Below are 16416 nucleotides of genomic sequence, written 5' to 3' on the forward strand. Positions count from 1 at the left end.
CCTCTGCTCTACTCAGATCAAGTCAGATTGCCAGAAGCATAAGCCCCATCCAAAGTGTGAGAGACCTTATGAAACCAGTCCAACATTTGTGAGATTGTATCCACTTTTAATCACCACAGAGCTCAGCTTTGTTCAGTTTCTAAGTTCTCAAAAAAATCCCTGGCAGATTTTTTAGGCCAGTCGCTCATTTATAACAATAAGACATGCTAATGGTAGGCATGAAGACTCTGGCAGTAAGATGGATTTGATAGGTGATGTGACAGCCTAAATAGATTTTTTAAATTATTTCATCCTTAAATCAGGATACTCACTGCCCTTTATATTCTAAACACAGCAATTTAGTCTTTCATCATACGATCTACACTGAAAAGAAGAAGAAGAGAGCAGGCTAAGCTGGTTCATAAATACTGAAAATTTTGAAAAATCCTTAAAAACTGTTTTAGTGAACCGGAGACAAATTGAATGAGACCCTCTTGCAGTGAATCGTACAAAGTATATGGGAGAAAATGTATTGCATGCTAAAAAATACACTTTGGATGAGCAGAAATCAGCAAATTTTATTTCATCCTACACAAAAAGTCTACAAAATGGTCGATTATTTTTAACTGACAGTGACGTAAAATTGGCTCATTGTTTGGGACGGCATAAAACCAGCTGGATAACAATTGAACCCTGCACACCGACTGATAAAACATTACAAATTTTCCATTTCAGCGACACATCCTAGATAATCAAGGGGGCGAAGAAGTTTGTCTTTTGATTTAAGAATGACAATTGCTCAGACAGGCTGTGTTTTGTTTGCTTTGATGAAGTCAGACTTGTCAGGCTTGGACCGAGAAATCGTTGCGCTAAAAGATGACAAATTCCAGCTAAAAATAGATTTCCATTAATTGAAACAGACAAACATAATCATCCCAGGCAAGGAGCCCTGTTCACTCTAATTACACAAGTTCAACAAAAGAAGACAAGAATAATAATGAAAGTAACACTGCATGGAGAGAGTCTGGGTCTAATACAGGATACATAATACATGAGAGATTGAGTACAGAGAGAACCCCGAGCGAGGGCATTCAGACAGAAGCAGGTGTAGGGACAAGATGAGCATTGACACCTAACAAAGATCACAGAAATAAATGTCACACAGAGGACCATCAGATAAGGTCAGGGGTCAATCCCCCCTCGTACTACTCCTACCTTGTGAAATGGTGAGGTGGTGTATGGCAGTGTAGGCTGGAACAGCTGTGGCTCTAGTGTTGCAGAAATTCGGGGGTCACTCCCATCTTGTTTCCTACCATCAGACAAATGCAAGAGAACATTCAGTCAGGAAAGGTCACTCAGTTTGAGATCAAGAAAGAGGACAATAAAAAGTAATGCCTCAGGAAATGTTGTTGGTCTCATTTAGCAACAGAATTCATTCGTATGGACTGGTGGTATGAGGCATTGCCATGGCCTTAAGTTTGATTTTTATTACATTTTTAAAATTAACTTAATAATCTTTTGTGTGACCAATTCGTTCTTCTTGATGTCTGTAGAAATTGAAGCACGCTGTAACTTTATTTTGAAAAGCAGTCAAATCTGACATTTTAAGAAAATAGGACTTCTAATTTAAAACACTTTAAAAAGCAGAGAAAAGCTGCAATTCAGATTAAGACCTCTATGAGTCAATTCAAGAACTGTTGTTATGTTTTATTTTCTCACAGCGAATCACCTGTTCTGTCTAAGATGCAGTGCCCTAGTGATAGAGGGTTAAACCTGGTGCCCAGATGCTATTCCTCACCCAAAAGTTCATTTATTTTAATTCTAAAATGTTTCCTCTCATTACTGAGCAGGAACATGCAAGTTAAAGTATGTCTGACATTTGTAATTATATGATTTCTTTGCTGTTTATGCTAAAAAAAAATTTTTTTTAAAAAGACAGAAATTCCCCAGATATCAAATCACCTTCCACTGTGCAGGTTCTTCAATTCTTTTAGAGCATCAGCTGCTATTCACAAACACTTCGGGGATCTAGGGACAAAGTACCCATAGTTTCACATTTATTCAGACAGAGCATCTCTCTTCTCTAACCCAAGAGAGTAACACATTGCTAATGCAAAACCGAGCGATCCTACTGTCACGCATCCTTTGCTCTAAACTCAATATCTCTACCAGCATGGCTTTATCCCCACAGGATCACTGATCGATGCCCCAGCTGAATATGGCACTCTATTGACACTGACAACTGGCCAGTTTGCACAGCAGGCTTCCAATTTGTTTGATTCATTCAGTCTATTTCAAAAATACGACGCGATCGATCGGTATGAAAAGCGGACCTGAAATGGTCATGAAGCAGCAATAGTGCAAAGTGAAAAATGTATATCACTGCCTGTGACGATCAAAGGAGGCTACAGCAGCCACAATGAAATATGATTCATATCCCTCTATCTACAAGGTTCTGTGTACTCTAGCAGCCAAAAGGCACCAAACCCCATATGTAGAGAAATGGATTCAACTAATAAGACAAAATGGACAACTCTTTAACTCAAAAACGAATTATTTCTTAGGTAAATAGTGTGGCTGACTACACTGACACAGCATTTATTTATATGAGGTAATATATGGAGCTCCGTTGGACTGGTGCCGGGGATAAAACAAACAGCTGTTTAAGTGACCACGAGGGACATCTGTTATCACATTCACTGAATTACTCAGTGAATCAAATAAAGGTGAAGAAAAGAGAGCATGAATCATTAACATGCACAAAAGTGGCTTTTCAATCAAGGAAAGTCCTGCATCATCCAAATGGAACTGGAACAATTATGAATGCAAGCCTTTTCTCGTTGGGCTCAATAAACATGAACAAGGCGAGTCGAGGAGCCCTAGCAGCAGCTCTCCCGTGGGAGAGCAGGATACGATAAGGCATCAGCTGCCCTGAACTCTTAATTGGAACTGATGCACAATAGATGGGTGCAGGGCACGCGCACACAGACACACACACACACAGACACACACACACACTTATTTATTTATGTGAAGGGAAATGCTTTCATTTCTAACAGTTGGTTTAAAGATAGATATTGTATTAAATTAAAGAAGAGGTAATACTTGTCAGACCCATTTATGCATCTGACTGTCCAAAGTCTTAATGTGTTGTGCACACAGTAATACTGTGCAAATAATACAATAAATAATAATTAGCATAAATTGGTGACAGGATATACATTTATATCCCACTCTTGCAAAAAGAACAAGTAGCAATGAAACACACATCAAAGTAAAGGGGACAGAGGAAATGTCCTGTCCAGTCCATTACAAACTCCCCCATCATCATCAGCATGTGGTGCAGCACACGTTACCTATCGCGGTTCACACACACCTGCCTGCTCTGGTTAGCTTTGCCATGTAAGCCCTCCTCCAGATCAGTTTGCAGCACTAAGCCAAAGCCTCATCCCAACACCACAACAAATTACATAACACACCCCAGCTGGTTAGCGATGCACCGCAGAAATCAGCCGTGTGAAGAAGTCACAGCTTGTGATCTGGACGACCCAATGTCCTGCGTGGTGCTGAGCGGCAAACCTACTCACACGTTGGCGGTCGTAGGCTGGGTGCTCCCTGGGAAGTCCGGCCAGTAACCAGCACTCAGGCAGATGACTCACTATATATGCTTCTCCTCTAGTTAAGTGTCTCACTGCCTCCCCCTCTCCCTCTCTTCCACTCTGTGCCTCTCCCCGTTTACTCTTCTCTCTCCGCAGCTCCAGTCAGCTCACTTGCCGCTTCCCATCAGTCACTCACCTGCTAGCCTCACTCTCAGCTCTTTAGACTGTCGTACACTGTGAGTGAGCATCCTCTCTGCCACTGATTCTCCTCCCTCCCTCCCTCTCTCTCTCTCTCTCTCTCTCTCCTCCCACTCATTCTCTCTCACACACATATGCGCTCTTTAGTTGTCACTTCCTCTGCTTCCACTCTCTGTGTCTGTTCTCAAGCTCACACACACACATGATCTGGTACTTATCCGAAAACCCCAAGGTGTAAACCACGCACCGACCACCAACTCCACCACCACCCTTATCCCCTTCAAAGCAGGTGACCCTCCCCCACCATCTGCTGACATACTCGAGTGAAGTCTGCCGCTCAGAAAGGGAAGGGAAAGCAGGGAGGATTAGGGTAACGGGGGGTTGCCTTCAATCCCCACACTGCCCCACCAGCCAGCTAGGGCTGTTGCTGTGGCAACCACATCAGCCACACGTGAAAAAAAAAAACAACACCCACATGCACATTCATGTTCATTCTGATGTTTCTTGAACAAGGTGATTATGTCCACAATTAAGCTCCCAAAGGTGAACAGACACTGCAGCCTCCTTGATGCTTATTGTGCAGGATGAGAAAACATGTGTGGAAAGGTTTTTAATTACTGTAATGAGTCTCATTCAATCCCTTGGGAACATGTGCATTTCCTCCACTAAGCTGTCATTGGCAGTTCCCAGCAGACCTGTGGCTAGTGTCACCAAGTAGTACCTTTTCCTGCTAAGTCCCGGCTAAATAAAACTCTAATGCAGAGAGTGTCGACTCATCTTTTCCTTTCCTCAGACAGCTTCTCAGTGAGCAGGTATGGACCTTAAGAGTGAAGTAAATGTGTGTATTTATGTGTGTGTGTGTGTGTGTGTGTGTGTGTGTGTGTGTGTGTGTGTGTGTGTGTGTGTGTGTGTGTGTGTGTGTGTGTGTGTGTGTGTGTGTGTGTGTGTACTGTATTTGTCAGACATGAAGAGATAAAAAGGGATTACAGCACAGTCCTCATACTGTGCACCATTAAGAGCTGTTTATTGTGATAAACAAAACCAAATAATCCTCTCACTGTCCAAAGCTTATAAGTAGAAAAACTGCACTATGTCAAGGAAAACTTTAACAATGTCCAAATTAGCAGTGTTTCTTTGAGACATCCTTCAGTAATGACAATAATCTCTCTATATTTTTCTTTTAAACCCTGAACAAAGACTGCAGAGGTATATATATGGGGTTCAGTTATGTTTGGAAGAACTGAGGACCAGGAGGTGTGGGGGTTAAAAAAAATGGCAATGTCTTTGAGGGCTTTGTCAATAATGGTTATGGATAAAAACACATTATCAGATAAGAGCAGGCAGATTTTGCTTAAACGTCGTGCTTGAAATCTGATTAGCACCGAGTGGCATTTTAGCACGGATCATTGCAGCTGGTGCCTATCTAATCAAAGCCACGTGCATTTAGAGCGACAGTCTGGGACCTCACTGAGGACTCAGCCCTCTTGTATGGAATAATGAATAATAGCAAGAACAAGAAGAAATCTGGAGGCAAGTAGAGCTTTATTTCTCTATTGTGTGGAGGAAGATAGCTGGTTTTAAAATGGTAGTGTCCTCCCTGCTCCAATGTCCTCTGCAGAATCCCACAGTAAATCCCTTCCGACCCGCCAGGGATTCCCGTCCCATTAGCCTGGTGAAATGGCCTGTGGTCCCTCCCCTCTCCTGCCCCCACACCATATCCTCGGAGAATTGCTGCCGTCCCGAAATTTCCCCATCTTCCACTCTCTCTCTCTCTGCCTCTCTCACTTTCAGCTTTTTAGCAGCTTCTCAACCAAGACAAGTTAAATAATAATACCATATCCTTCGAGACACGAGCTCAAATAATGACTAAAGCGAGCTGGATCGTAGAATTCCCAAAGGATTGGAAAAAGACAAATCAAGAGTCAGCAGCTATTCATCCAGTTTGAATAATATGTTTGAATTCATATAAATTAAACCGAAAGTTCCTTCCGATTCAAATTTATGCCGTTATGCTGGGCAAAATTAAGACAAGCAAGCAATACAGAATGTAATCTGTATGATGTGTGTGTGGCAGGGTTTGCGTGTGACCAGCCGGTGACCCCAAAGGCCAGTTAAAGGTTTAGGTCTCCAATCACAGACACATTGTACAGCCGCAACATGTCAGAGGTCTCCGGTAGTCAAGATGGCTGCTGTCCTGAAATATGAATGAATGGTTATTTATGCATAACCATTGAGTGTCTCCCACAGGTTGAGATTTAATTAGCGTTGCTCAACCTCGCGGGGGGGGGGGGGCGGCTGCAGCCAGCACTGAGCCGCAAGAGTTGACTGCAAAACTGCTCTGAATATATGAGCTCTCTAATGACTGGACAAAAGCACCATTCCAGCAGACTTTACTGTTTTCGCTTGAAACTAGATTCTCATACAGACACAAGAAATATTTGTCATAAAAATCCACTAGTCTTTTTGAATGGAGACAAATCTATATGTGAGAAACTTTGCGATTATTTTAATGCCAGGTTACCCTAAGTATTTCCTCTGTCACTTTTTACAAATGAAGTTTTGCACATATCTCACAGACTGTGCATTCTCTTTGTTTTACAATGAGAATGTCTCTATCATTTTGATTTATCACTGGCTTCACCTGACAAAGTCTTAGAAATATCTTTAGAGAAAAACAGTCAGTGCTGGATGTAGTAGGTCTGACGGTTCTCCTGCTGTCTTTAGATTTGTTAAAACCCACCCCCCAGTCACTTTTAAACAAATTGGCTTTGTATTGAACAAGCCCATAGTTTGTTTGCAAGGCAAAGTAGGAGTGCCAACTGCTCCACTGGGGGGGGGGGCTTAAAGCAGATATAATAAATGAGCATGTTTATGATGATGTTAACTATGATCTCACTTTCTCACATCAGGTTCTCACCTTCTTAACCAGCCTACTTGGGTCAGGTGGTGACCTCAGGGAGACACAAAGTAAAAAGTAAATAAATCGTGTGCTGCTCATACCAGCCTTTGAATCTTGCTTTAAAATAAAATGCGAATATTTGGTATTTGGCACTAAACAGAGGCTGATGGGAATGTCAAACGAAAATTCCATGGAAATTCGTCCAACAATATGTCAAGACATTTCACTAAAAACCAAAAACCAGCCTGCTGGTGGTACAAGAATAAGAGTCTGGGGATCACCATAGTAAGAGAGATTCTGGGCACCCTGAATAACTTTACCAAACTTTACAGTAATCAATTCAATATGTGTTAAGATATTTCACTAAAAATCAAAAATATTAAACCTCAAGGTGGCACTAAAAGTCAAGGAATCGCCGAAGCCAGTACATATGTCTGCACAAACATTCAGGGCTATCCACCCAATAATTTATGCTGTACACTCTTTATAATGTGTGTGAAAATTTACTTCAGCAGTCAGACAACAACACCGTCAGCTGTACTGCTCAGTGAACGTGTTCCCTCTGTGTCATCATATATTACAATGATAACAGTGAAGTGCTCAAATACTAAGAGCCGGTCCTTTTTCCAGAATCATCATGGAATAGCAGCACCTGCTGCCTTACCTCCCAGCCAGAAATATAAGGAACATATGTGTCGAGAATTATCACATAAATAGACCCTGGAATTGCCCTGTTCTCTGGGTCATCCTTCCCAAATCCCAGCCCCCTCAGAGGGACCTGAAGCAGTCAAACAAAGGGGAGGATGATTGTCTCTGGTATGAACCCATTTCTCTGAGTGGTGCTTGTATCAGTAACTTGTTTTGTGTATGAATGTGGCTGTACTTTGAGTGTCAAAAGCAATCTTCCCAGATGAAAAGATCAGATTTCCCCTCAAAAATATTTTATTTTGGTGGAAGTTCAGTTACATAAATGTATGTAATATATAACATAACGTTTCATATGATCTTCTGAGTCATTTCTATTTACAGTAGGTGTTTTAATCTATGTTCCAGGGGAAAGTAAAAAATAAAAAAACAACCTCATGACTTTCCCCAGTCTGTTTTGGATAACGATAAACCATCAGGGCCTTTTGTTCTATAGCCATAGAAGTTACTGCTGCCACAATCAGGCAAAAGCAAATACTGGACAAAATTCATAAAGCAGATAAGTCCGAGAGGCGGATTTTTCCCAAGGGAACTGTACCTCTAAAAGTCCTTTTAAACAAACAGTCAGATAGGAAAATCCTATTTAGTATTTCTTATCAAGACAACAGAACACAGCAACTGTTTTCACTTCAAGGTATGAGCACATTTTTATGCTATTCTGCTGTATTCAAGGCAAGAATAGAAAAATAAAATAGGCAGAATGGCTGTACAATCCAATGTTACATGCTAGGAATTATAAATAATAAAATATCTGTGGGATCTGATGCATGAGGAGACTCCATTATGGGTTTTCTCGAGCTCACACCTCCCTTGACAGCTGGCCATATTCAGTATGCATTAAAAGGCCAGGTACAGCAGGTGTTTTTGAATAAAGCATGTTCACTCTACCAATAGGTCCTGATTTCCAGCTTGCTTATCTCTCGCAATATCACCGTCCAGATTTCCTCGGAAGCACGCGCCCTGGGTAAATCACAGTAACGATGTGCCTTTACAACAAAAGAAGGTCACTGCAGAATAATTTTGCGCCCTTTTGTTTTTGGTGTTAGAGCTACTACTGTATTCAGTGATGTTAGACTTTATACAATTTGATCTACGAAGCGCTCATCCTCACTATCAATCAAGAAAAGAACAACCAAAAAATCTGATCAGGCGAGAATTTCCTCTCCCATTGGAGAGAAAAATCAGGAGGCAAGCAGGGTGTATAAAGTCCTGGACTCAGCCTCTTCCTCACACTGGCTTACCACACTGTCCTCTGCGTGACAAGTGTCAATAAACAGGCTCCCCAATGGATATACACATCCCTAAATATATACTCAGGGATATAACCATCCACAAAAACAAGCACTAAAGACCATGGCTGCCTCTTCAATACCTGAGGCCCTGTCTTCCAAACAAGAAGATACTGCAGCTGCAACATACTGGCTGAAGGCAAAGAAGCAAACTTTTAAAAAGCTGGCAGAACAACTTTGCCACAGAAACGCTCCAAGAATCAGATAAAGTAAAAGGGAAATGTCCTGTCAAAGTTCCCCGGCACTCCGCTGTCATCTGAGCTTTATGTTTTTTAAGACGTCTTGTGCTGGTGCTGGATGGTGGATGACATGTTAGGATTTGGACTCACAGAGAGATGGTTTAGCCTGATCGGGCTTGACAGTTTGCTCTCCCGCTATGTACACTTTTCCAGGCAGCTCAACTTGACATACACAGATGAGCGTGCACAAGCAAACTGACACCCGGCCCCGGCCTTCGCGGCGCAGCGCTGAGCGCATGTGCAGAGGAGACAGACAGACGATGATGCAGAGTGACATCTCGTGGGAAATCAGTGAACACAAACAGAGGAGTGTTTACAGTGACGCCTCTTAAAGTGCTTCGTGGAGGAAGCGAGACACAGAAGAATGAAACAGGCCTAGGATTTAGACAGCATTATGAAAAATAATGAGGGATTTCATCACACAATTTGGAATAAAGAGCAAGGATATTCAGCAGCAATAGAATAAACTGTTTTTGGAATGCCATTACCTACTGAGCAAAGAAGTAGATATTTGATCACTCTATCGCTGTCAAAAACTGCCACATCAGGAAAAGTCTCTTGAGATTCTGAATTTGCCAGTTTATCTGACTTGAGCACCAATTATCATTATTATTATTATTATTATTATTGTTTTATTCATTAATGATAGACCATTTCAGACTGCACCTGCACCGTGCATGTTCTCAGCTTTTTGCCACTAGAGGGCAGAGGTCACGGCAGTTAACGCCGACACAACCAACCTCTAATTAGGACACGTATTTTTCAAGGAACAAAATTAGTGTCATTGGTTATAGGAAAGGTTCCTTACTCCTTTTCACTGCATTGTAAGACACAGGGAGGCTGAAATCCTAACTGACGTCCAGCCAGAATTATTCACTGCTGAAAAAAAAAAAAAAAAAATAGCACCCAAGGGTGGTTCAAAACCGCAGACCTGTCTTGCATGAAGCTCAGGTGAGCGGAGGCATGGAAAAGACAGTGGGATCAGTGGCCAAGTTGTTTTAAAGACTGGGCAGGGAGTTATACAATGGATAGCCCGCCACAATAATCCATTGTGCTTTAGGGACAGAGAGGGCAGAGTGCACTTTGTGTCTGGACATATGTTTGCATGTGTGTAGGGGAGAGAGAGACAGACAGACACAGAGAGAGGCTCTTACACAACATCTCAGTATAGCCATTATCCACACTAACCTTCCTCTCCCATTTCCTCCCATCAGGGGAGCTTAGCAAGACAGGATTACAACCAATTACAGGCCTCCCCCGGAGAGAGCGGAGAAGGGGGTTGAGGATCATCTGTTTATTGTGTATGAGCCACAGTGACCAGATGGAAGATGGTCATTTAACATTTAATCACCGTCAAGAGTCGAAGGATCAAAACCAAACAATTCCTTTTCATGACATTAAATACATGAAAAAGATTAAGTGTCATCGCTCATGGAGTACACATACATTGTTTTGAGAACTTATTACCTCTGTACGATCAAGCAAAGCATCAATGGAAGAATGGGGTAATGAAATGATATAGATGATCCTTAGTATACTGCTGTCTTTTCTGAGGAATACAGTTTGTTTTCATAAATCATTTCTTGAATATTGGCTTGGGACAATTTTTGAGGAATTCGTGCATCGGGCAGGTACATTACATTCTTACGTAACACTTAACGCTGGAGTCATGTAGTTATCATCAAAACCATCTTAAAGCAGATTAGAAAGAAACTCACCGTAATTTTCTTGGCCTTCCCACTCGGAAAGGTGAGCACGGCATTTTGCAGGGTTGTTCTGTTAAAGCTTTTGCTGTTGGAGATTTTAGCCCACTGTTCTAATTTCCAGTCACATACTGTTCAGTACCTGAAGGACGATTTTGACATTGGCTCTCCAGGGTTTGTGGAGGTTTTTCTTTGATGTTTGTTTTGTTTGTTTGTTTGTTCTTAAATCTAACTTCCGTCCTTAGGCTTATTACAGCGAAGAATCCTCTCTAAAAGCAGCTGTTTGTGAACTATCTGATGCCACTTTCACAGTTGCTGTTGTCCTAGCACCACAGGTTTTTCAGAAAATGATCTGCCGTGCAGAGCATGAAAACTGATTATTATGTAATATAATTCAAGTTCTATTGACACAGCGGGAAGGATCCTCCAAATTCATCAAGCTGTGGGATTCCTCCTCGTTTGAATATGGTTGAGAGGACCAAGTGTGACTCTAATGAAGACTAAACGCATTTTGTTTTGCAGACATCATACTACACTGTTCTCTTCTTTCTCTTCCTTTCACGTCACCTCATCCACTCACTTGCTCTATCCTTCTTCCTCCTCTTCACACGCGCAATTCTTTTATCTCCTGTGCTGTTTTACATCCTCTTATAGATCCTCCTCTTCATCTGTATTTTCCACCAGTGTCTCTTCTCCTCTCCTTTACCATGAGGTGCGGTCTGTTGCAGTAGTAGCCCGACAGCCAAACTGCAGTCTCTGCAAAGAATTCTGCCAGAATTCTGCCGAGTAACACAGGCCTAGCTGGTAAGAGAGATCCTCCCGTATCTGTATTCCAGGGGGAAGGAGTGATGATACTGCAGTGAGGCACTGTTTAACGTGCTGCAGTCAGAAAGAGGGGGCTGAGGGCCAGACATCCGTCCCACCACACCTAAAGCTTTCAGAAATGGAGTGGTCTATCTGCAGTGGCAGGAGGTGTGCATGTTCGGCTCCCTGCCTGACTCCACGTGCCACTCACAGCTGTACTTCAACCGTGCTAGCACTGCAGAAGATGGCAGGACAGACAGGGTATCCGTCTCCCCGCCGCTGCCCATCTGCTCTACCTTTTACTGGCTCATTCATCTCACTTACACTCCACGCGGTGGACTGATTCACACATTTAAAACCTACAAGGCTGAGTCAGTGACATTGAACGCCACTCCAGAGAGCTAAAAGCATTACAAATTGTAATCCACCGTATTAATTAAAATGAAAAAACTCATACATTTTTAGTAACTTACGATTGAGATGACAATTTTTTTGTCTTTACTTTCAGAGTGCTGTTCTGTTATGATTTACCCTGTTTAATGACAAAAAGAAAACAGAAACAGAACAACTCACCATATGCTTCTGGCCTTGGAGAATGTCTTGTCCACTCTGGAAAAGAAAAAAAAACCCAGTGAAGGACAGCTACTATAAACAGTATTAACTACCTATGAGTTGTAATGTAATGTAATGTAATGTGTGTCAAAAACAACTAAAATTGAAAATTGTCACCATTTCAAAGTCTGTGAAAACAACAAGGTGAGGAATGCAACATTAAAAGTCAGCTAAATGCTCATAACCCCCCCCAAAAAACTTAATGAGTCATATTTGCAAGAAAGACATGACAAATTAGAATACATCAACACCGAGTGGCATATGACTGAACCCCACACTTACTAATGGTATCCATGTTCTTGTCTACATGCGTCTAAGTTAACTCAGACCAGTGTGGAAAGTAGATAGTGTACTGCCCTTCCTACTTACAAAAAGTCCACTGAACTGAGAGAGGTTGGTTATTCGGTGGACTGGGTTTCTGAAATAACTCCTGCCATCTGTTGAAGTAGCATGTCCAAGGATGAAAGGATGATTACTGTGGCCTGGTGTTTCCGGAGACAAAATGAATCTCAGCCTGGTTTGAATCTGCACTATGAGGCTCATTACTCACTGACAGTCGAGAATAAGCTATCATCTGTCCTTAAGTCCCTCTGGATGAACAGATTTGAGCAGTAATCACTGGAAACAATAACCAGACGATGCAGCGTCGGCGACTCCTCGGATAAGAACGCAGGATCCTGTTTCTGCCAATAGATGGCACTGCGTGTGCAGAGGAAATAGCAGCCCCGTGTCTGGCTTTCCCTCTGCTCATGAACCAGAAAGCCATTCATCGTGATATTTAGTCCAGGCAGGATTTTAACAACCTTACACACGAGAAGGACCAAATACTTTACCCCGCTAATCAGCAAACATCCCAATCATAAAAACATACCACAACTCCTCTTGAGATGCAGCAGTTTACCTCAAACTTCTGGCAACAAAGGGGATATTTAATACTGATAACTGTTGTGCGGCGAATGACTCATGGCTACAGGCCTGTCTCTTGTGATAGCTGGTGGTGGTGACCTGGGGGAAAGGGAATGTTTAGTATGCCTCTCATGGCTCCTGCAGCTGCCTCTGGTGCCGTTTGTTGACCCCCTCAGAAATTCTCAGGTTGATAAACCACCAGACAGCAGAAAGGAGCTACATTATACAAATTATCTCGAAGCTATTAGGTTGGTTTTACATTGTTTTGGTGTTTATTCTGTCTCCTATGACTGTATTCATTCCTCGAGCCATATTTGGGTCTCTGACTACTGCCCACCCTGTGTCTGACTGTCGCACCACCAGAGCTCAAGCCTCTTACTCATCTTTCCCTGGACGTGATTAGTTTGCATTACACAGCAACAGCCAAAAGATCAAACAACCAACTCTGGAAAGAGATGTGACTCTTGCTGAATCTGAAATATGGGTAAAAACAAGTATAAAAGCCAACAGGTATGTACCAGGATGCCAACATGCACACACTGACAAAGTAAACATGCATGTCATAATCATAGCTCAGTGTGCTGGCAGACTGTCATTAACTGAGCAGGTATTTAGTTATTTAAAAAAAAGGAATTTGAACAATATTGACATTTTGACTTGATGGTGGCACTAGATAGAAAGTCAGAAGATCACCAAAGTTATTACAACTCATCCTGAGGGGAACATGAATGTTTGAACCCAGTTGCCTTGCAATTCATCCAGTAGTTGTTGACATATTTCACAAAAAGTCAAAAATGTCAACCGGCTGGTAGTTGCAGAGGAATAGTCAGGGGATCACCAGAGTCATTGTAATTCATCCTCTGGGGACCATGAATGTCTATACACAGTTTCATGACAATCCACCCAGCAGTTGTTGAGATATTTTAGTCTGGATCACAATGATGGACTGACAGATACTGCCATCCAGAGTCATGTCTCTAGCCTGGCTAAAACAAAAGTCATGAGTCAGGCTACAGGGGGAACTTCTGTTTCCATTCATACGACAAAACGCCTCTAAATTTCACTAATTACAAATATATCCCCAAAGAGTTAACATTAGGACCAAAAGTGAAAATGTTTATACTTCTTCTTTTGTTGTAAGAAAATCTCAAGAGATAAATGAAAACCTAAAGCTTCCTCCTTCTGAGAAAAATGTGTTGGTGAGAGGAAACAGGCCCTGGGGGGGGGGGGTTGTATCAACAGACTTGTGCTGTTACAGTAGGTTGTCACCTGATTCGCATCAGTACAGAATATCACTCATCATTTTCAACCCCAGGACTCCATATGACATTAAAACGACACTGAGATGGATTTGGTTGTGCTGTTCTGTCTCAAATCTCCAACCAGCATTCATTTCACTGAGCCTAACGGACACATGTGTGTAGATAAATCAGTGCTCCATCGTAAGTGGAATGCATACTGGTCCTTGGGGGAGAGCAAAAATACCTACGGGCAGTCGGCTGTGTTCTTGCGATCCTGAGTGTGAGGAGGGGAAAGCTGTTTTCATATGTGCTCCATCACTAAGAATAACATTTTCTAAACCTCATCCTCTGCTGCTCACCCATTCTCCGGTTTCATGAAATTCCCATAAAACGAAATCAACTAGGGTGTGTCTAGATTATTGAGCTGAGACCTCCTATCAACATGCTGGGACAGATAAGGGATCAATTTGTCAAAGATTTGTCAAGATTATGAAATGAACATTATATTCTCTTATGTTGTGCTAAACTGCTAAAACATGTATCTACATAGTCATACAAATATTGTACTTGTCTGACATCTTGCTACAAGCTAAAGAAGGGCTATGTAAGCTGTCTGATGGCGGTTGTGTCCAGATAAGGGACAAAGAAAACTGAATATTAAAGCCACGAGAAAAGCTGCTTGCCGTTATTCCTGTCAGTCACAATACATTACACAATTTATGTCAACATTGTGTTAAGCACTTGTGTCAACTGGGATCAGAGAGAGTTTTTGAAGGACTGAGTTTGCATGTCTAATAAACGTTATAATAATAATCTTTGCAATGTTATTACTCTAAGTCAATCAAAGGAATTTCCAAACTAAATCATACACTCAACAAGCATTGAAACATCGTACCACTTTTCCCATCAAAAGGAAACCTAACTCATCCCTGAGAGACATAAGAAAGACGTTACTAAAAAGACGCGAACCTGGTCGGAGCAGGACAGCGCACAGATAAAGAAGTAGAAGAGCTGACAACAGCGAGTAGCGAAAGACTCCCAAGCTTATCAGCAGGACAAAGAAGATGCTGTCCCTGTCTGAGAGAGCAACGGCTGGAGTGGACAAAAGTAGGCGATCACAAATTTGCCCTTGCTAATGCAAAATGTGGGCTATGACTCATTGTTTTGTTTTTTTTGGTTTTTAAAAAAAAGACAAGATGAACCAGAGCATTTAGGAAAACAACATGGCACAGAGAGGATTTACAGCTTAAAAGGTGGTAGCCAAATACTGGCAAATTGAGTTTCATGCTTCCTCTACGCTCTCGGCTAGGTATCAAGCCCAAGCCGGTTGCCACGGAAACAATCGTCAGCGAGGGATAAGAAGACTAAGGGCGGGTCTCAGGGACCCTAGGCCATCACCGTGTCAGCAGCCGTGACACTCGACAATTAGTTCACTCAACTTAATCTGACTTTAAGTGCAGCCCGTTGTTTCCTCGTTTCCTGATAAACTTTGAAACAGTCTCTTCAATTCAGAAATTAGCTGAGGCCTGTGGTATTGTGTAAATCAAGTCAGCAACACTGCTCATGGCAAGTAGGTCAGCACACAGGGCTGAGGAGTCAGCCCAGAGGAAATCCAGCTTAAAGCAAACAAGTTTGTTGTTCAGCCACCACTCTGCTGCAGTGACATGTTCCTGCAGTGCTAATTCTATATCTGAAATATAAGAAGCACTCTAAATTTAGGATAATCCTGATGGAGACCAACACACGCCTAACCAAATTATCTTAAAATGCCTGGGACTATACCTGAAAGATCACTTAGACCAGCTGCTGAACACAGCCTTTCACTGTTTCACTTTTTAAAAGCTTTGCTGTGGGTTATATTTACGTCCTGAATGCTTTCTTACCAGAAGAAAATAACCTCTGGAAAATAACCTCTGACATTAGGAAAAAAGAGGTATCATGCAGACGTATAAGGTCCATATGTCATAACAGATGTTTTAATAACTAATATTGTGAAAATAATGCAAAGAACATGATTCAAGAACCCAGTTTGCACAGAAATGATTCCTCTTCCCTACGGCTACAATAAATTATGGTGGAGTCACAGTCAGTTCACCCAGCACGAGTTGAGAACACGATAACTTAAGTCCTTTGTCGCCATCCCATCAGTTTGGGCTTAATACTCTCCAACCAAAACAGAGGCGAAAATGTCACATAGTCTACCTGTGGTCTACCCAATAAAGAATACACTTTTGATTCAAAA

The 16416-nt window shown here is 42.0% G+C and overlaps 1 protein-coding gene across 13 annotated transcripts in view; it reads right to left on the minus strand.

The window, feature by feature from the left end:
• LOC120803790 (rap1 GTPase-activating protein 1-like) overlaps nt 1-16416 on the minus strand; it is a 42821-nt gene that overhangs the window by 21166 nt on the left and 5239 nt on the right. For 10 of the 13 annotated variants that reach the window (XM_040152684.1, XM_040152681.1, XM_040152693.1 and 7 more), the window contains exons 2-3: nt 11989-12024; nt 1195-1288 (exon numbers count right to left, since the gene is read on the minus strand). In XM_040152684.1, coding sequence (XP_040008618.1) covers nt 1195-1288; nt 11989-12024 — 130 coding nt within the window. Of the gene's footprint in view, nt 1-1194; nt 1289-1941; nt 2008-3566; nt 3765-11988; nt 12025-16416 lie in introns of those variants that run through there. The other 3 variants (XM_040152689.1, XM_040152688.1, XM_040152686.1) reach the window with 3 other exon arrangements.

This window comes from Xiphias gladius, chromosome 18 (assembly GCF_016859285.1).
Source record: "Xiphias gladius isolate SHS-SW01 ecotype Sanya breed wild chromosome 18, ASM1685928v1, whole genome shotgun sequence".
NCBI classification, from domain to species: domain Eukaryota; kingdom Metazoa; phylum Chordata; class Actinopteri; order Istiophoriformes; family Xiphiidae; genus Xiphias; species Xiphias gladius.